The sequence below is a fragment of the Nelumbo nucifera genome, chromosome 1, assembly GCF_055504915.1.
Source record: "Nelumbo nucifera cultivar China Antique chromosome 1, China Antique-T2T, whole genome shotgun sequence".
Taxonomy (NCBI): domain Eukaryota; kingdom Viridiplantae; phylum Streptophyta; class Magnoliopsida; order Proteales; family Nelumbonaceae; genus Nelumbo; species Nelumbo nucifera.
The window spans coordinates 43,417,385-43,438,012 of NC_142649.1; the positions used below are offsets into that span (position 1 = coordinate 43,417,385).

Here is a 20,628-nt window from a genome sequence, read left to right on the forward strand (position 1 = left end):
CAGAAAATTACAATATTAAATGCCCTAATTATGGCGTTTTGTCAAAGTACACATTTCTCCCCAAGAAATTCAATGATTAAGGGGTAACTTATGCCCAATGAAAATTCAAAAAAGTTACAATATTAAATATCTTAATTATAGTGTTTTGTCAAAGTAAATATTTGTCCCTAAGAAATTTAGTGATTAAGGGATAATTTATGACCAATGAAAATTACAAAAAATAAGGCCCTATTCACACTTTTATAAGTAGTATAGATAGATTAACCGTAGATTAAATTGAGTTTATTGATTTGGCATTTATTCTCTATATATCTAGGTGTTTTTTTTTTTTTTTGCTTCCATATCTAGGTGTTCTACTTTTATTTATTAGGACCTTGAATTATCTATTGTCTTTAGGATATTGAATGCAATACTTTTATTAGGAAGAGAAATCTAGCTTGGTTTTCATTCTAAACAGAAATCGACCTTAGAATTATATGATTATTAAATTTGGTTAAATGGTTAATTAACTAATTAATAAATAACTATTCATTAGTAAAAAATATTAAATAAGCAAGAAATAATTACTAGTTATTTATTAGCTAACATTTTATTCTCTAATTAATATATATTTATTAAGTATATATTAATTATATATAACTAATCATTAAATACATAATATATAATTATTAATGAACTAATAAATAGTTATTAAATAATATATAATTTTTAGCATAACTGGTTGTTAATTATTACTTCACTAATAAATAAGTAATTAGTAATTAATAATAGCTAATTAGTAAATTAATTAGTCCTACATAAATGATTTAACTATTTATGACTTTTTGGTCAATGCCACTTTTGGTTCATTATAAACAAACATTCTCGGATCTAAAGTTAAAATTTTCAATTGTCATTTTTTCAAACTCAAAATTTAGATTTTAGAATAATAATCTCTTTATTCACATTTTAAAACAAAAAATAGTTCACTAACTCTATTATATCTCTTAAAATAATTCTCATGGTTCAAAGTATTTATACACCTTTGTGTATCGGTGCTTTAAACCATGTACTTTTTATTTTTTAGTATTTTTTTCAAAATTTCATTTATACATTTTTATATCATTTAACGAATAAAACAAAATGTTTCTTGAAAACACCTTTAAATAAGTGTATCCAAACCCTACTGATACAATATGATATTTTAGCCTGGTGGTTCCTGAAAACACCTCAGCTCAAAGTAGGGATGTCATTGGTTGGGTTAAATGGTAAACCCAACTTGACTTGACTCTATTGGGTTGGGTAAGGGTCAGACCTATTCAGATTTAGGGTTGAGTTGGGGTTTTGATTCTTTGACTCGAATTGGATTTGGGTATGGCTCCCAACATATATACAAAGAATTCTTGTAACTTTTGACTTCTAACTATAGCCTTAATGTTTAAGATTTATTTACATATTGATTTTGGTTTTCTTCGTGACACTTTAGAATCTATAAAACAAAATTTTAACTTAAATTTATGGATTTTAGGTCTCCAAAATGTGCTAAAAAAATACAGTTGAAATGCCACAGGTCGGGTTAGACCTCATAGGGTCATGTTGGGTTCGAAAATTATGCATTCTTTCCCCGTTGGTTCGGGTTCAAGTTGGGGCACTGGATAGTTGGGTTAGGGTTGAGGTAAACACATACTGAACTTGACCTGTTGACATCCCTAGCCTGAAGGAAGCAAACAAAATTGATATTTTATCTTGTGGAGAGAAAAATGGATAAAAATTATTCAATTCTTTCAACCATGGAACGTGATATACTAACCCCTTCGATGTCAAAAATTGCATTGGAATCTTGTTTTTTTGCATATAATTGGGTTTTGATCAAGAAGAGGAGTAACTTGGATGATCAAATCTATGCAGATGTTCATTTGCTTGAAGGATTGGCGATGCAGGAGATAGGCTACGATACTAAGGAGGACATGACACCTCAATTGATAATTCACTAGATGCATATGATGAGGGTGAAACTTGAAAAAGTGTTGAATCCAATATTCTTTTGTACTTTGTATTTTTTACTTTCGATTTTATTTGAGAATTATTTGTAATAATTTTCAAAAATCCAGTCCAACTTTAATTTTTATATTCAATTTTATTATTTTAGTATGTCAACTCCATTGTATTATTTTTTTTCAATGTATTTTTACTTTTTTTGTACACATTAAATTTGAAATGAAATAAAAATTTCAAATTTTTTTTCCAATTTATTGTCTACTATTCATGTTCATTTTCTGTTATTATATGTTTTTTTATTTTTTTCTAATTTTTCTTAGTTTGGAAAAATTGGAAAATAAAAAAAAGGCCCAGCCCGGCCCCGGCCCGTCGTTGCCTGGTTCCTCAGTCCCAGCATTAATGGGAACAGGGCTACGGGCCGTGCCGGGCCTGATCTGGGAGGAGGACCGGGCTATCCAAGCAAGGCCCGCTAAGGAGGCCCGGCATGGCCCACATTACAGGACTATGGTTATTGGTTTGGTAGATCGGATTTAACCTCCGGGCTCCGGCATGGGCCGACCTCAATACCTCATTGTGACGTTCAGTATTCTGTTTCTGTACATCTTCCTCCGCCGAGCTTCCCTCGCGTACTCCTTCAGAAGTCGTTTCAACTTTCTCAACCCAGGAGTGCTTATGCTCTGATCATCAGCTTTATCTCAAGGCTGCTACTTGCTAGCCCAGAACTTTAAATATGCAAACTCAATGTCATTAACGGTAATGACATCCTATTCAATCTATTTCAAAAGTCTGCCCTAAAAACGAATTTGTTCTGCTAATCATCCTAAACTTCCTTTCTGATTCATAACCATTAACCAAAAAAGAAACAGGACTGGAAAATCGAATCTTTTGCACGGAAAATAGGAACGCTACAAAGAATTTTTCGAAAGAGATCGGAAAGCTCCGTCTTGTCTAGGGTTTATAAACGAGGAAAGAGAGATGACCTCGAACTCGAAAGCTTAGTGCTTTTAAGGCATTGGGGTAAAGAAAAAGGTATTTGTTGTCTCGAAGAGATCGAACACTTCGTCTAACTTGATGCTGTCGCTTGCAAGACGGTTGCAGAGGTTGCAGCCCTTCGCTCAATATGAGACTGAACAGCTCCATTTGGCGAGAAGCGGCGCCTTGGCTGCATGTTTTTCTACCAGTAGCAATAGTACTAGTGCAAGGAGGAAGAACAAGTTCCAGACCGCGAAAATGAAGAAGTTGGATGATAAAACGGAATGGTGGGTGGTGGACGGCGAGATGCACGAAATCGGAGAGAACGTTCCACTAAGAGAGCGCTTTGTCATCCCAAGAGACAACCTACCTAATAAACGCCGTAAGCAGATGAGGGAGCAGTTCATGCGCAGAACCCGCCTAGTTCTCAAGGAATCGGTCCGTTACTGAACGTATCTTTCTTTCTTCCTATTTTTAGCTCTAAATTTTGGTAGGGATTCTTATCAATCGAGTATTGGATGTTGGTTCTTTGTTTTCTCAGATATGAACTCGAAATTGGATTGTATACTTGTTGGTTACTAGTTTTTGATTTTGGGATCGATAATCTGAAAGTTAGGGAATATGATCGGACTTTTCACGTAATGATTAATTCCATTGAAGTAGGGTTTTTACAGTCACTTGGTGCTATGAACAAAAATTGAATCTAGGTTGATGCAATCATTGGATTTCCGTTCTTATCGGTTATGAATTAATGCTGATTGCAAGATAGTCCTTCTACAAGGATTGAAAGAACCTTTGACTGAAATTAGTTGCTAAAAAGGCCATTGGAGAAAGTAATTTTACACCTTCCAATTGATGGTTTAAAATATCATCTCTGGAGCTAATTAGGTTCTCAAATATGATAATGTGTCAATTATTGATTGAGATAACTTAAGAGATTCAAATGTTGCTTAGAAATAATTAGCCACTTAAGCTTAAGATGATTAACATTATAAGAATGAAGTAGACAGTTGTCTGTCTTCATTGAGGATAAAATTTATGACATGCAGTCTAGAACCTTCATTGGCAAGGGTTCAATTTGCAGTCTAATACACTAAATGGTTCCTAGTCACCTAATTTTGAGGAAGACACTTTTAGAAAGGCCTCTTCTCTCCTGCTTCCCTGGATTAAGATGCAAGGCATTGCTCCAAGTAAATTCTTACGATATTCTTGCAGTCATTCATGTTGTAACGGTTGCCATCATAGTTGTCAAGGCGACGCCTAGGTGGGTGCCTAGGCGACAAGGTGCCTTTTGAGGCTCGCCTCGCCTAATCGCCAAGCAGTTTTGTACTATGCATTGTAAAATATTTTTTTATTCTTTATTTTTTGGCACTATAATTATAAAATAGGCACTATTAAACTAAAATATTCATTTTTTGTGTTTATATACTAATTTGTTTTTATTATTTTCTTATTTGTTAGGATTTAATCAATACAAACATTGCTAAATGCTGTATTGAACCCTCAAAGACTTTAAAACCTGAACCAATAAGTAAGGAAGAACTTAAAATTTATTGTAATCAACACATTTTCTACTACTACTACTACTATAACAAAAATAAGGGTTCAGCCCATATATTTTTTGAATTTTCTTTTCCTTCTTTTTTTTTCTTCTCATGAATATGTTGATTTTCTATACTTTAACATAAACTCTATACTTTTCTTATGAAAATTATGAATAATTATTAAGGAAATATGGCTATGGTACCTAAGGAACTACCCTAGGATCTATGTTTTCTATATAAAAAAATCCATTGCCTAGGCGACTAGGTGACAAGGCGCCCCCTTGACTCCCAGCCTCGCCTTGGCGCCTTGAAAACTATGGTTGTCATTGTATCCATCCTGAATACTTTAAGGTCTAATGTTAATGTTTACGTGTCTTGTTGTCTTTCTCTTTGTAATTTCAAATTTTTACCTTGATGATACTTTATTGTGGAGTTCTAGGAGCATGAGCCTTGGATACAATGGACCATTGATCCATCCTGAATACTTTAGGGACTAATGCTAATGTTTACATGTCTTTGTCTTTTTCTTTCTAATTTCAATTTTTTACCTTAATGATACTTCATTGTGGAGTTCTAGGAACATGAGCCTTGGTGTAAAAGATACATGGAACTATATCAGGAGCTCAGAGAAAACTGGGAAAGATTATACTGGGATGAAGGGTATTCAAAGAAACTTGCCCAAGATCATGCCAATTATGAATCTGCTGAAGATGATGATCTAGATTTTTCACCCTACAGGTCTATCTCAACTCTGTTCTTTTTTAATTTTTCTCCAATTATTTCCATGTTACTCTAATATATTGGCAATTATGCAATCTTACTTTATCTGGATCATATCTAAGTAGCTTTGTTTCTCCTACTTAATTCATGATTATTGTCGTTGGGTTCAATTTCACTTTCCTCCATGATCTAAATTGAAGTTAGCTTTTTTTGGTAATAAACTAATAATATGAATAGTAGCTTCACCAGGCTCAAAAAAATGGTGTTCTAAAACTTGGTGAAGCCAATCTTGTTGATACAAGGATTCTGGGATTCTTCCTTCCTTGTTGATACAAGGATTTTGAAGGTGATCTTTTTAGCACGTTTAGGAGTTATTTTCTGTTCTGGTTTAATAAATTTGAACCCACCTTTGACTCCATTCTGTAGGTAACTAGACTTGATGCTTGTCTATTGTTGGTTGATATTTATTTGTTTCTCTAGTTTCTCTACAAGAAAATATTTGTATTAGAGGAAGAATGTCAAAAACTATGGAGGGACTTTGCTCTCTTTAAACTAGAGAGAACATCCTGGTATATGTTTGTCTTGACAACATTGATTGACTACTTGTTCAATTGTTTGTTAATCAAAATTTGTCTTAATAGGAGTGTCTTATGATGTGACATTAAATATCAATTCATACTTATTTTTCTTGGTTTTATGCTCCAGGAGAAAGCGATCCCAAGCTGAACAAAATAAGGTATGCATGTGATAGATTTGCACCCATTACTTGTTTTCTTTCTTATTTTGATACAATGATACCTTAGCTATAAATCGTCTCATTTTTCGTGGATGTTTAATCAGTAAGAATGCTATATATATTACCTTTCTGTACCATTTATTCTCTCAAAAAGGGTCAGTGTGCCAAGAAATTGAAATAAAATGGGGAATTTAAGGGAAGACTGCAAAGTATCATTATTAATACCAAATAGTTGGTATTAAGTTTTTTTTTCTTTTTTTTTGTTTTTTTGTTAGTAACTACTATCTTTTATTATCAGCAAAGAATGAAGTGTGCATAAATATGCTAAGCATTCTACATTTTTAGGCTGGTATCTGCCACCTACCCAATCCCTTTATCTATTTACATTACATTCTCCAATAATTCTCCCCAGAATAGCTGATCCCTATTGATGCCTTGTTTGGATAATGCATCAGCTAAATTGTTTTCTGAACTATGCATGAAAGAAAAACTAATTTTTGTTTCACTTGTCATAGACTTCAAATCCCTGATTATGCTCCTCTGGTGCCATAAGCCTGGTTCATCATTCTTCATCCAACCCGTTACCACTCTAGAATCTTTAGGATTAAGGCTTAGTTGAATTGAGTATTTCTCCCAAATATAATGCTTGATTTCTGGTGCATTTTAGAAAAGAATTTTTTTTTTTAATCAATGAAGAATTTATTAATTCAAATATTCAAAGCAATACAAGCATCCCTAGGAGAGGTGCAAACTGCATCCTCTCCAATAGCAGTAGTTAATAAAAGCTAAAACAAATTACAACTAAGTCAAAACCAAATGTTCCTTATTTACCCCTTGCTTGGCTAAACAATCAGCTAAAGCATTTGCCAATCTTCCCACAACCTACAATATATTTTTTTTTTGATCAGCAACACAGAAAAGATTTTGTTAATTAGAAAAATCAGTTTAGAACAAGAAATTGTGAAAAGAAAAAACCAGCTTTAGAAGCTCACCCAATTCAAGATTACATTTGAGCCCAAAACATTTGTGTTCTATGTACCCCTTGCTTGCCTAAGCTATCTGCCAAATTGTTGGCATTTCTCCTCACCCATCTCACTCGGATTGACATGTCCTTTGATAGCCATTTAAATCTCTTGAATTCATTCCTCAAATGCCATGTCACCTCCTCCCCCTTGTGCAGCCATTTTACCACAGTTTCTGAGTCTTCCTCAATAATCAGTCTACTAATACCCAGTTCTTTTGTCTTCTCAACCCCATATACTGCAGCCAAAAACTCTGACCTTGCCACATCACCTTGCTCCACAGGACTGGAGTATAAAGCATGTATGTACCCATCTTCATCCCTAATGCCCCCCCTCCCCCACCTGAAAGGCCCAGATTACCCAAACAGCTCCCATTAAAGATAAGTTTCTTCCAGCCATTTATTGGGGGATACCATGTCTTAATAGGTCTCTGTCTTGTAGATGAGGATGCGGCAATAACACCCCAAGCTCTAAAAAAATCTTCAATATTGAAGTCTGAAAACAGCTTCATGCTCTTTGCCCAGTGTGCCACTCTCAAAGTTATTGTTTCTACCAAGGCTTCCTTGCTTATTTCCCTTTCTTCAAATATTCTTGCATTTCTTTCCTCCCAAACAATCCAAAATAGTGCTGCTCTAGTGCACTTCCACAAAGTCCTACCCCTCTTTTTTTGTACAGCTATGCCAGTAGAGCTAAACAAACCAACAAACCATCCAACCTGTAAGGAGAAGACGACCTGCAGCCAAAGAGAGAAGCAAACTAATCCCAAATAAAGCTAACAAAAGAGCAGGATATTAGAAGATGAATTGCAGTCTCACCACCATTCAATTTACAAAGGACACACCAGTTGGGGGGACAAACACCAATTTGGTCTTTTTCTTTGGAGAAGATCATAGGTATTAATACAACAATGGAACATTTCCCAACAGAAAGAACTGATTTTAGGGGGAATGGGAGAAAACCAAATTTCCTTAATTGCATAGTTTTCAAGGTGCCAAGGTGATGCTAGGCGACAGGGGGGCGCCTTGTCGCCTTGTCGCCTAGTCGCCTAGGCGATGAATTTTTTTATGTAGAAAACATAGATCCTAAGGTAGTTCCCTAGGTACCATAACCATATTTCCTTAATAATTATTCATAATTTTCATAAGAAAAGTATAAAGTTGATGTTAAAGTATAGAAAATCAACATATTAATGAGAAGAAAAAGAAAAATAAAAAAATATAGGGGCTGAACCCTTGTTTTTGTTATAGGAAAAGAAGAAAAGTAAAAGTAGTATAGAAAATGTGTTGATTAGATAAAATTTTAAGTTCTTCCATACTTATTTGTTCAGGTTTTAAAGTCTTTGAGGATTCAATACAGCATTTAGCAATGTTTGTATTGATTAAACCCTAACAAATAAGAAAATAATAAAAATAAATTAGTATATAAACACACAAAATGAATATTTTAGTTTAATAGTGCCTATTTTATAATTATAATGTCAAAAAATAAAGAATAAAAAAGTATTTTACAATACATAGTACAAAACTGCTTGGCGATTAGGCGAGGCGACCCTCAAAGGGTGCCTTGTCGCCTAGGCACCCACCTTAACAACTATGCTTAATTGGGAAAGAAGGGGAAGAAGAGGAGGTGGCTACCAAAGAATGTAAGAAGGACTTATAAGAAAATAACCCATCAGAATTTGGACCCCATACTCTAGATTCCGAGCCACCTTCGCTCAAGAAAACTGAATCCAACAAGCCTAACAACTCAATCACAATAGGAAGTTCAGATTCTCTAAGGTTCCTATTAAAGACAAAATTCCAGTTCAGTCCTTTGGGTGATGGAAGGGAATCTATAACTCAAAGGGGTATCCCCAGTCCACATATCCTCCCAAATCTGATTTTTTGACTAAAAGCCAAATCATATCTGATATGGTGTAAAAGGTAGGAAGAATTTCATGAATAGCCTTCTAGGGGGCAGCGCAGGTAGCTCTACGAAGACATCCAACATCCCATCCATTTCTTGACATGCCATGAATACTTGCAACAACCTTGTGCCATAACTTCTGATTTTCCTTGGGAAGCCTTCATAGCCATTTGCTGAGAACAGCCTGATTCTTCAACTTAATAACCAACCCATCTAGCAAAGCCATTTCCTAAGATCACTGCTTTTTTCCATCTAACCAAATGATCATTTTTTCCCCTTGACTCCCAAAGAAAATCCCTCATGATTTTTTTTTTTTCAATTTTCCTCACTATCTCGTGGCATCCTAAACACTGACATGTGGTACATTGGAAGATTTTCTAGGGTAGACTTAATAAGAGTTAATCTCCCCCCATTGAAATTTTGTTCATTTTCCACCCAACTAAACTCTTCTCAACCCTTTCCACCATTGGAGACAAAAAACTAGCTGATCTGGGGTTATCTCCTAGGGGTATGCCTAAGTATTTCATAAGCCATTCTCCTTTCTCACAGCCTAGGGAATCTGCCATATCCTTAAAACATCCTCTTCAGTGTTGGTACCAACCACTAAGCTCTTCGACCAATTAATCCTCAAATTGGACAGTCTCTCAAATAGTTCCACCACCAACTTCAAGTTTTCCACCCCCTCACTACAGTCTCCATCACAAAAAAATTAGAATGTCAGCTGCAAATTGTGAGTGATCAAAATATTGTCTCTCCCTACTGACCAAAACAGATGCAAGCAATTTGCTCTTGAGATCAATTTACTTAGTACTTCAGCAACCAAAGTGAATAGAAAGGGATAAGGGAGAGATGGGGTCACCTTGTCTAAGCACATGAAAGCCCTCAATCATACACCGTCCCATTAACAATGACTAAGTAATGGCTAGACTGTAAGCAGCCCTTAATCCATTTACACCACAAATCTCCAAGCCCACACCTCATAATATCAATTAAGAAGTTCCAATCCACCAAATGATAGGCTTTCTCCAAATCCAATTTGATAGCCACTCCCTTTCTCTTTAATCTTTTTTGACCCTCTACACATTCATTGGCAATTAGAATTTGATCAATGATCTACCAATCCTGCACAAAAGCCCCTTGAAACTGCGAAATAAGTGTGTCTGTGTGGGGGGGGGATCACTTTCTTAATCCTCAAAGACAACACCTTTTCTATTACCTTGTAAATACTGGTGACTAAGCTGGTAGGTCTAAAATCCCCAGGTTGGTTAGCATTGTTCTTCTTTGGGACCAACGCTAAAAAAGTGGAGTTCATCCCCGGACTGATTACCCCTCTCTTATGGAATTCACTAAACACTCTGAAAAGATCTCCTTCAATTATGTCCTAGCAATCTTGATAGAATGCCATTGCAAATCCATCAGGCCCCGGAACTTTTGATCTATTCATAGAGAAAACTGCTTTCTTGACCTCATCCTCTTCAAATCTTCTTTCCAAAAATTGTGCTTGAGCCTCCCCCAAAGTTTTCCAATCAAAGCCTTTAGCCAATCGCCTTTCATTTAGAGGTCTTCTATAAATAGACCTGAAATGCTTTGAGAATGCCTTTGCAATCTTTGTCTAGGTAGAGTTTTCTCAGTTAAACCTAGCCAATGTTCTTCCATTCTAGAGAAACTAGAAACCTGTCAAGCTTGGACAAAATGGGGTTTTCTTGGAGGTTTGACGACCAAGTATAGCAAGATTGTCCCAGTTGAAAGTCTCTCAACTCAAAGTCCTCAATAGATGAATTAAACTTCCTCATGCTTGATGTAATCCTTTGCCTACCTCCAGTTGACTCACCCACAAATCTGATAACATTGAAGTCTCCCCCAATACACCAAAGCCCTTCCCAAAGTCCCTTAATTGTCCCCTAACTCCTCCCACATCTTACTCCTTTCTCTATAAGAGTTTGGCCCGTAGACATTTGCGAGAACTCATTCAAACCCATCCTGCAGGTTCCTTAACTTATAGACACTGAGAACTTACCCACTAAATCTTCGAAACAGTGAACTGGCTCTTCTTTCCAAATTGTTATTATTCCCCCTGAAGCACCCCATGAAAGAGCATAACTCCAATTGATATTCCTCTCTCCCCAAATACTTCTTATCCATTTCCTATCAACTTTCTAAATTTTGGATTCTTGGATCAGAATAAAATCCGGTGTCTCCTTCCTTAAGACCTCTTTAACTACTCTCCTTTTTGTGGCATTCCCTAACCCCCTTACGTTCCAACTAATGATCTTCATAATCACAGCATACACTGAACGCAATCCACACTATCCTATAGGCCCCCTTCCTTCTTCCTCCTCTAGCACTGAGCTCCTTATCCCCTTCCACACCATTAATAAGTTTCTCCACTTCATTTAACTTCCATCTCCTCTTGCCTCCCTTTTCTTTGATTACCTTGTTTTGAGGTTTCCCTTCCTTAATTTTCTCCATTTTCAAACCCATTCTGTCAGCCATATCCCATCACCGGTTCCCTTTCATTCTGTGTTTCTCCACTTCTTTTACTCCTTTCTGCCTCATTATTTCTTTCCTTCCTTTTAACTGGTTCCTTCCCCAGCCTCTCTCCTCTTGATCTTTCCTTGGACTGAATTCCTTTTGCAGACCCTTCTTCCCCATCCGTACCCATCCCTGTACTAATAAGGGCATCTTTTTTGGATTCCTGCAACCTATCCTCCCAGTCTCAGAAACAAACAACTCTCCTTTCTTGTCTCCAACTGTTTCTTTTCCAACATCTTCTCCTCCTAGACACTTACCCATCTCCTTTTCTGTAGGCACTTCCAAAGGCACACCAGAGCCATGGATGGGAGCTGAAAAATCTGCAGTACCAAAAAAAGAAGGATTAGTAATGAAAACTAAACCATTAATGTTACAGAGGTTACCAGAGTTTGATCGAGGGACAAACACAATGGGAGTTGGAGTAATAGATCCTTTAAGACCTTGATTCTTTTGGTGATTTCCACACCCCTATTTTCAGCTCTAACTGCTTGGGTAGGGGTCAAAGTTGTATCAGATTTAACCAGCTCTGGTGTTGTGCCCCCCCAGAGATCTGCAATTTCTTAATTCCCCTACCGAATCAACAGCTGCACGTCCTGTCTTTATCGCTCGCATGGCCTGGTGTCCTTATCCCCTTGGGGACCTCTATTCCCCTCTTGACTATTACCATGGTCCTTTAGACTGTTCTCTGAGATTAACTACACTTCACCGTCTTTGTCTTTAGTAGACCTGTTCATGGGCCGGGCTGGGCGGGCTTTGCCTCTATATTAACAGAATATACCCAGGCCCAAGCCCAAGCCCAAGCCCAGGCCCGGCCCAACCAGCGGGCCTAGGTCTTGAGCCCGAGCCCAGCCCTTGTATAAAGCCCAAAGCCTGGGCTTGATCTTGAGCCCGACCAGAAAATTGGAAAAAGATTTTTTTTTTTCTTTTTTATTCAATAAAAAACTGTTTTATTCCATCAAAATTCAGCTTTACACAACCTTCTGGTGGACTATAGAAGCCCTTTCCTTTTTTAAGAAGCTATTTGCCACCTCTAGCCAATTCCTTCTAAAGTCATTGTTGGAATGTTTTTCTTTATATTTATGATTGTATTCTGCTTAGTTAGGGCCTGTTTGGTCTGGTTAAAATAACCCTTTTTCCTTTGTTTATGTACTTTGACTACAACAGGGGCATAAGGGTCTTTTCCCTTTTATTTATAGTCACCCTATATATAATAACATAAGCTGGCACCCCCAGACAGATTAGAACTCTCCAAACCTTTCTCTTCTCCTTTCTCTCTTCTCTTCTTCTTCCTTATTTCTTCTCTTTTCTTCTGCTAATATGGTATCAGATCCTCCTCATCAACCAGGTACACTTGTTCCCATTAATATGCCTGAACCTCTTGATATTGATTCCCTTGTTATTAATGATCTTGATGTTCCTAATGCTAAGAGAAAGGGTGTTTGATCTTGTACTACTAATCATCCTATCTCTCACTTTGTGTCCTACGATCATATTTCTCCTTCATATCGTGTGTTTCTTTCCCCCGTTGGCAGTGTTTTTGTTCCTAAGAATGTGGCAAAAGCTTTATCCAAACCTGAATGGACATATGCAATGAAGGAAGAAATTAATTCCATACACAAAAATGGCACCTGGGGTTTGGTGGATCTTCCTGAAGGAAAGGAACCAGTGGGATGCAAGTGGGTGTTCATAGTGAAGCATAGGATTGATGGTACGATAGAAAGGTACAAAGCCAGATTGGTGGCCAAAGGGTTTACATAAGTATATGGAGTAGACTATGCAGAAACCTTTGCTCCAGTAGCCAAGATGAATTCTATCAGAATCCTCCCTTCACTAACAGCCAATCTTGACTAGGAATTTCACTAGTTGGATATTAAAAATTCATTCTTGAATGGTGACCTAGAGGAGGTGGACATGACTCAAGCTCCAGGTTTTTGTGCCAAAGGTAGTGAGCAGAAGGTGTGTAGGTTAAAAAAATCATTATATGGGTTGAAACAATCATCCTAGGCCTGGTTTAGTGAGTTTCACTTAGCTGTATGCTAGATGAGGTTCAAATAATGCCAGTCAGATCATACTCTGTTTGTGAAGAAAGGTGAAGGGAAAATTGCAGCTTTAATTGTGTATGTTGATGACATAGTGGTTACAGGAGACTGGAAGACTGAACTACATAAGCTGAAGAAATTCCTAGCAACTCAATTCGAGGTGAAAGATCTAGGCCCCTTATGTTATTTCCTTGGGATTGAAGTCGCCCGCTCTCAAAAGGGCATCTATTTCCCAAAGGAAATATGTACTGGATCTATTAGAAGATGCGGGCAAGTTGGGGGTGAAGCCAATTGACTCACCCATTAAGCCTAACCATCAGCTGGGAGACAGTTAAGGGGAGTTTTTGAAAGATGTGAAGAAGTTCTAGACACTTGTAGGGAGACTCCAAGATTCAAAGTATCGACACGTATCGGCCCGTATCGGCCGATACGTATCGTTTCGGGACCCTTCCGATACACCCCTACAGTGGGTGTATCAGGGGTCTGACCGGTTTAGGGGGTGGAGCCCTAAACCGGTCCCCTTGAACTGGTTGTGAAAAAAAATAAAAAAAAGGCATCAAAAGCTAAATTGTAGGACAACTCACTTTGAAGCTACAGAAAGGATCCTTAGATACCTCAAGAAGTTCCTAGGAGCTGGTTGTGAAAAAAGAATAAAAAAAAGGCATCAAAAGCTAAATTGTAGGACAACTCACTTTGAAGCTACAGAAAGGATCCTTAGATACCTCAAGAAGTTCCTAGGAGCTGGTTTGCTATTCCTGAAACATGGGCATTCGAAGGTTGAAGTGTATACAAATGTTGACTTGGCAGGGACAGTTGATTACAGAAAGTCTACCAGTGGGTATTGTACTTTTGTGGGAGGAAACTTAGTCACTTGGAAAAGTAAGAAGCAAAGTGTGGTGGTTAGGTCCAACGCTGAAGCGGAATATAGAGCTGTCTCATGGAGTTGCTGAAATCATGTGGATAAAAAACCTGTTAGGTGAATTGGGTTTCGCAGTTATTATAAACCTAATTTGCACTAGAATTCTGTTAGAATTAGGGTTGAGACTAGAAGAAGAAGTAGAAGAAGAAGAGAGGAGAATAGAGAAGAAGAAAATTCTGGATCGATCTAGAGAACTCAGATTTCTCTCTAGTCGAACAAATTGAATTTGTATGTTCCTATCCGTAATAACAAAGGACTACTTTGTCTCCACGACACATCATCTAACAGAAACATTACACATTAGCAGCTTTAAACATAAATATAAAGACTAAAATACCCCTACACAGTCGACATTAACACTCCCCCTCAAGCTAGTATGTATATATCATATATTCCCAGCTTGTTACATATGTAGTCCACTCTCCCCCGACTCAACCCTTTGGTGAACAGGTTTGCCCATTGGTTTCTTGTGTTAACATGTGTAGTATCTATCACTTCACTCAGTACTTTCTCTCTCACAAAGTGACAACCAACTTCTATATGCTTTGTTCTTTCATGAAACACCGAATTAGAAGAGATGTGGATTGCAGCTTGGTTGTCACAATAAAGCTTCATTTGAGTGTTAAATGAATTTCCCATTTCTTGTAGAAGATTTCTCAGCCATACTAATTCACAAGTGGTATGAGCCATAACTCTATATTTGGCTTCTACACTACTTGCCACAACTGTCTGTTTCTTACTTTTCCATGTCACCAAATTACCCCTAAGGAAAGTACAATAACCTATAGTGGATCTTCTGTCAGATATAGAGCCAGTTCAATCAGCATCAGTATATCCCTCTATTTTGAGATTTCCTCCACTCTTATATATCAAGCCACAACTAGGAGCTCCCTTCAAATACCTTACAATCCTTAGAACTGCATCCCAATGTGGAACCCAAGGTTTTTGCATGAACTGACTCACCACACTAACTGCAAATGAAATATCTATCCGGATAATGGTTAGGTAGTTTAGTTTACCCACCAACCGCCTGTACCTTCCAGGATCTTCAAACTCTTCACCCATATCACTGCTCAGCTTGGTATTTGATTCCGTAGGTGTTTCAGCTGCTTTGGCACCTAACAATCCTGTTTCTTCCAACCAATCAAGAATATATTTCCTCTAACACAAATTAATGCCATGTTTAGACCCATCTACTTCTATCCCCAAGAAGTATTTTAGTTTACCAAGGTCCTTTGTTTGAAAGTGTTCCTGCAGAAAGATCTTCAATCTATCAATTCCCAATCTTTCACTCCTAGTAATGACAATATCATCTACATATACCACCAATAAGATCTTTTCATCCTGCGAATCATGACTGAAGACTGAGTGGTCAACCTAACACCATTTCATACTAAACTTCTTTACCACTTCATTGAACCTACCAAACCACACATGAGGAGATTGTTTAAGTCCATAAATGGCCTTCTTTAGTCTACACACCTTACCATCCTCCTCCTGAGCAACAAACCCCGGTGGTTGTTCCATATAGACTTCCTCAAGTAGATCACCATGTAAGAAAGCATTCTTGATGTCAACCTGAAAAAGAGGCCAATCATACATAGCAGCTAGAGATATCACAACACGAACTGAACCAATTTTAGCAATAGGAGAGTGTCTCCGTGTAGGCAATACCATATGTTTGGAAATACCCTTTGGCAACTGGTCTAGCTTTTAATCGCTCTACACTACCACCAGGTAAATACTTAACAGTGTAGGCAATACCATTTTTCTTCCATTGCATGGTGCCACCCTGGAGAGGCAAGGGCTTCTTCGACATCCGTAGGAACAATAATAGAAGATAACAAGGAGATAAGCTGGCGATGGGGAGCAGAAAGATGAGTGACAAAAACATAATTAGAAATAGGGTGAAGAGTGCAACTGCATTTACCTTTCTGCAAGGCAACCATAAGATCAAGATCAGAAATTGGGGTTGTAGCTAGTGTTGGAACATTGCCGGGTCTGTCGACGGTGATGGAGCTGGAGGAGGAGCCGGTACATGTTGTCGATGTGTATACACTTGACGAATAGGTGGCCATTTAATAGGAAGTTGCACTGGAGGCAAAGACTTGGTCACAGCCGGAACAAGTGGAATGGGGTCCTCAACTGGGACTAGAAGAGGAGGAGGTGGTGAGGAAGAAGAAACATCACCTGACCCCGAGAAAAACGGAGTGGACTCAAAGAAAGTAACATTGACACATACAAAGGAACGTCGGGAGCTAGGGTTATAACACGTACCCTTTTTGGGTCCGGGAATAGCCAAGGAAAATACACTTAATGGATCGTGCATCTAACTTGCCCCTTCCCGGTCTAAGATTATGAAAAAAACAGACACCCAAAAACCCAAGGAGTACGGGAAACGGAGACAAGGTAGGAAAAGTGGTGAAGGGAGAATGACCTTCAAGGATGGGCGTGGGCATCCGGTTAATTAGAAAGCAAGATGTAAGCACAACATCACTCCAAAAAGGTTTGGGCATATTCATATGGTGCATAAGGGATCAAGCAGTTTCTAAAAGGTGACGGTTCTTTCTCTTAGTTACTCCATTTTGTTGTGGGGTGTAGGTACACGAAGTTTGATGGATAATGCCATATTGTTCCAAATACTCCTAAATTGGTGTATAAAAGTATTCACAACCATTATTAGAACGGAGAATCTTAACGTGTACACCAAATTGGTTGTGAATTTCAGCATAAAATTTTTGGAAAATGGAAAACAATTCACTCATTTCTTTCATTAGGTAAAGCCATGTCATCCTTGAATAATCATCAATAAAAATAACAAAGTATCTATAACTATTGTGTGATGTTAGAGTTCATAGAACAGGGGTATTTTGGTCATTTGGGTTGATCTATTTGAGAGTGAAAGGTCTGTTTTATTAAAGTCTAAGTTGTGTGTCCCATCACTTATGAGGGACAATATTGTCTTTCTTGTAACTAAGTTTATGTGAGATAAATGCAAGTGGGTTGACTAGAGAGGATTGATTTTTCCTGTACTGGCCAAACCCTTCTCCTCTTCTTCTTCTTCTTTTCTTCTTCATCCTCTTCTTCTTATCTATTTTAACCTAGAACTGAATATGGTTTTCACATGGTATCAGAGCGATAAAACCCAGTTTCCTTTTCCTTCTTTTTCTTCTTTCCTCATCGCCTTTCTTCTTCCTGGGTTCGCCGCCAACCATATTAGCTTTCTTCGATTTTCTTCTAGCCTAATTGGAAGCTCAACAAGAGGCCAAAAAGTAGTGGTCATTTTGTGGTTTTGGAGGTGAGTATGCCTCCAGTTGCTGTGGTGGTGGTCGTTGAAGTGGTGTACTAGATGCCCTCTATTTTGTGATACGAAGAGGGCTGTTTGTGGATAGGTATGAACAGTTTTTTTTTGCCCAAGTAGTGGACTACGAATGCTGTGTTTTGGTCTAAAATATTTTTTTTTTTTTTTTTTGTGCTGGTGTGAAGTGATTAGTATGCATATCAGTCTTGTTTTCCTCTGTTTATACCTGGGTATGTGCATTGAAAGTAGGGTTTTCAGTTGCTGAAGTTCACGACAGCAGTGGTGTGGTGGTTGTTTGTACTGTGCTGAATAGTGTGTGGTTGATTCTGAATAGTTGAAAGTAAAGCCTTGTGTCGTGTGGTAGTGTTCACACTGATTTCTGTGGTGGTGTTCATACTTGTGAGGTGAGAATATTTGGTTGAAAATGACGTCAATCGGAGATGGTAGTGACAACAAAATTGGTGTTATGATCTCTCCAGATTACCTAAATGTTTAAATGACATCTATTAAGCTGAATGGTGAGAACTATGTGCCGTGGGCCAAGTCAGTGGAGGTGTTTTTAAAGGCCAAGAAGAAGGTAAAACATGTGAGAGAAGAAAAACCTTCCTCTGACTCTCTAGGGTTTAGTGACTGGGAGCAGGAGGATGCTCAAATTATGACATGGTTGTGGAATAGCATGGAACCAAAAATCAGTGTGAACTTTATGTTTCTAGATACAGCTAAAGAAATCTAGGATCATGCTAAGAAACTGTATTCTGAGCAAGACAATACAACTAGGGTGTATCAGTTGTACCAAGAGTACTTTAATCTGAAGCAAGGCAACCAAAGCTTGGAGGAATGCTATGCAAGTTTGAGAAATATCCGAAATGAGATTAATGTGTATCATCCTCTGACACCGGATGTTTAGGTTCAACAACAACAGCATGAGCAACTTGGTGTGACGAGGTTTCTGGTGGGTTTGAAGGCTGAATATGAACCTGTCCGAGCACAAATACTGGGGGGATCTGCTCTTCCCTCACTTGAAGAAGTGTTTGCCCGTAGGAGGACATCTATTGAGTCTACAGAGCATTCTTCTCTCTCAGTCAGATCTGGTTTGGTGGTGACTAGAGGAGGCGACTGTGGAAATAGAGGTGGTGGTGGTGGTGGCCGTGGACTTCTAGGTAATCGTGGTGGTCTCATGGTTAACTGTGCTGGTGGCCAGAGTAGAGGTTGTGACTCAGGGGGAGGTCGTGGTAAAGGAAGAAGTAATGCCCCTAGGAAGTGCACATACTATGGATTAGAGGGGTACACAGTTAATTTCTGCTATGATTTACATGGTCCACCCAACACTTAGGCTAACCATGCTGTGACTAGGGGTAGTGGTACAACTAGTGAAAGTCAACAAACTGACCCGATCCCCTCCACATCTACTGGTGCTTCTGGGAAGGAGATGGTGAGTGTACCTCGTGCAGTATATGAGCAGTTCCTTTAGACATCTTTTCAGCAGAACACAACTGCCCTTGCCCATTTAGGTATGACTTGCTTGGCTTCCAAGCCTTCACACTGGATCATTGACTTTGGACCCTCGGACCATATGTCCGGGACTCCAAATGTATTTTCTTCACTTTCTCGGTCCACATTTCAAACAGTTACTCTTGCTAATGGTTCTACATCTCCCATTTGTGGTGTTGGTGATGTTGATCTCTCCTCCTTAACCTTATCATCTGTTTTATATGTTCCCAAGTTCTCTTTTAACCTTATGGCTGTTAGTAGATTAACCAAGTCACTTAATTGTTTCATAACCTTTTATCCCTCTTCTTGTGTGTTTCAGGATCTCAAGACGGGGATGAAGATTGGTGGAGGGCATGAGGCACGTGGATTGTATTACCTTGATGGTGGTGGCCCTCCAGTAGCTTTTCAGTTGTCTCTTACTCCTCTTCAATGGCACAACAGACTTGGTCATCTTTCTCTCAAGGTTTTGAAGTTGCTGGTTCCGGAAGTCATCTTTCATCGTTGGATTGTGAGTCGTGTCAGCATGGGAAATATAATAGTCTCTTTTAGTCCGAGAGTTGATAGTTGTGTTTTGAGTCCTTTTTTTTTGTTCATTCTGATGTTTGGGGTCTAATTAAAGTAATGCCATACAATGGTTATAAGTATTTTGTAATTTTTGTTGATGACTTTTCAAGAATGACATGGATTTATCTTATGAAAGATTGCAGTGAATTGTTCTCTATTTTTCAAAAATTTTATGCTGAAATACGTATCCAATTTGGTGTTCATATTAAAATTCTTCGCTCCGATAATGCGAAAGAGTATACCTCAACACCATTTCAGCAATACTTAGAGCATCATGGGATAATTCATCAAACTTCTTGTTCCTACACCCCACAACAGAACAGTGTAGCTGAACGAAAAAATCGACATCTCCTTGAAACTGCTCGGTCTATGATGCTTAATATGAATGTCCCAAAGCGTTTTTGGAGTGATGCTGTTCTCACGTCATGTTTTCTCATCAATCGGATGTCCATGCCCATCCTTGGAAGTCAATTCCCCTTCTCAGTGTTGTTTCCCACTCTGTCTCCGATTCCTCTCACCCCGAGAGTCTTTGGGTGTGTTTGTTTTGTTCAAAACTTGGGGCCTGGTTTAGACAAGTTAGATGCACGAGCTACTAAGTGTATCTTTCTTGGATACTCCAGAACTCAGAAAGGGTATAAGTGCTATAACCCTAACTCCCATAAGTCATTTGTGTGCTCCGATGTCACATTCTTTGAATCGGTTCCTTTTTTCTCGGACACTGTAGTTCTTTCTCCTTCCCCCGTAGTTCCACTTTCTGTCCCTGTTGAGGATCCTCTTCCTGTAGTCCCCATTCCAATTGTGGATTCCCCTCCCGTGCCAGTTACTACTGAGAGGCTACCAATCAGACAAGTGTATACTCATAGAAGAGCACCGGCCCCTCCAATTCAGTCCTTGTTGACAGGTCCT

At 38.3% G+C, this 20,628-nt stretch overlaps 1 protein-coding gene across 5 annotated transcripts in view; it reads left to right on the forward strand.

Moving 5' to 3' along the window:
• The first annotated feature begins 2,523 nt into the window (after positions 1–2,523).
• Positions 2,524–20,628, forward strand: part of LOC104587987 (uncharacterized) — a 33,660-nt gene continuing 15,555 nt past the window's right edge. For 4 of the 5 annotated variants that reach the window (XR_002022159.2, XR_016081330.1, XR_016081329.1 and 1 more), the window contains exons 1-4: positions 2,524–3,387; positions 5,071–5,231; positions 5,919–5,949; positions 19,478–19,666. Coding sequence is in view for 2 of the 5 variants with exons in the window: in XM_019196082.2 (XP_019051627.1) it covers positions 3,049–3,387; positions 5,071–5,231; positions 5,919–5,949; positions 19,478–19,666 (720 nt within the window). In the remaining 3 variants the exon portion in view is untranslated. The remainder of the gene's footprint in view (positions 3,388–5,070; positions 5,232–5,918; positions 5,950–19,477; positions 19,667–20,628) is intronic. The other variant, XM_010245773.3, reaches the window with a different exon arrangement.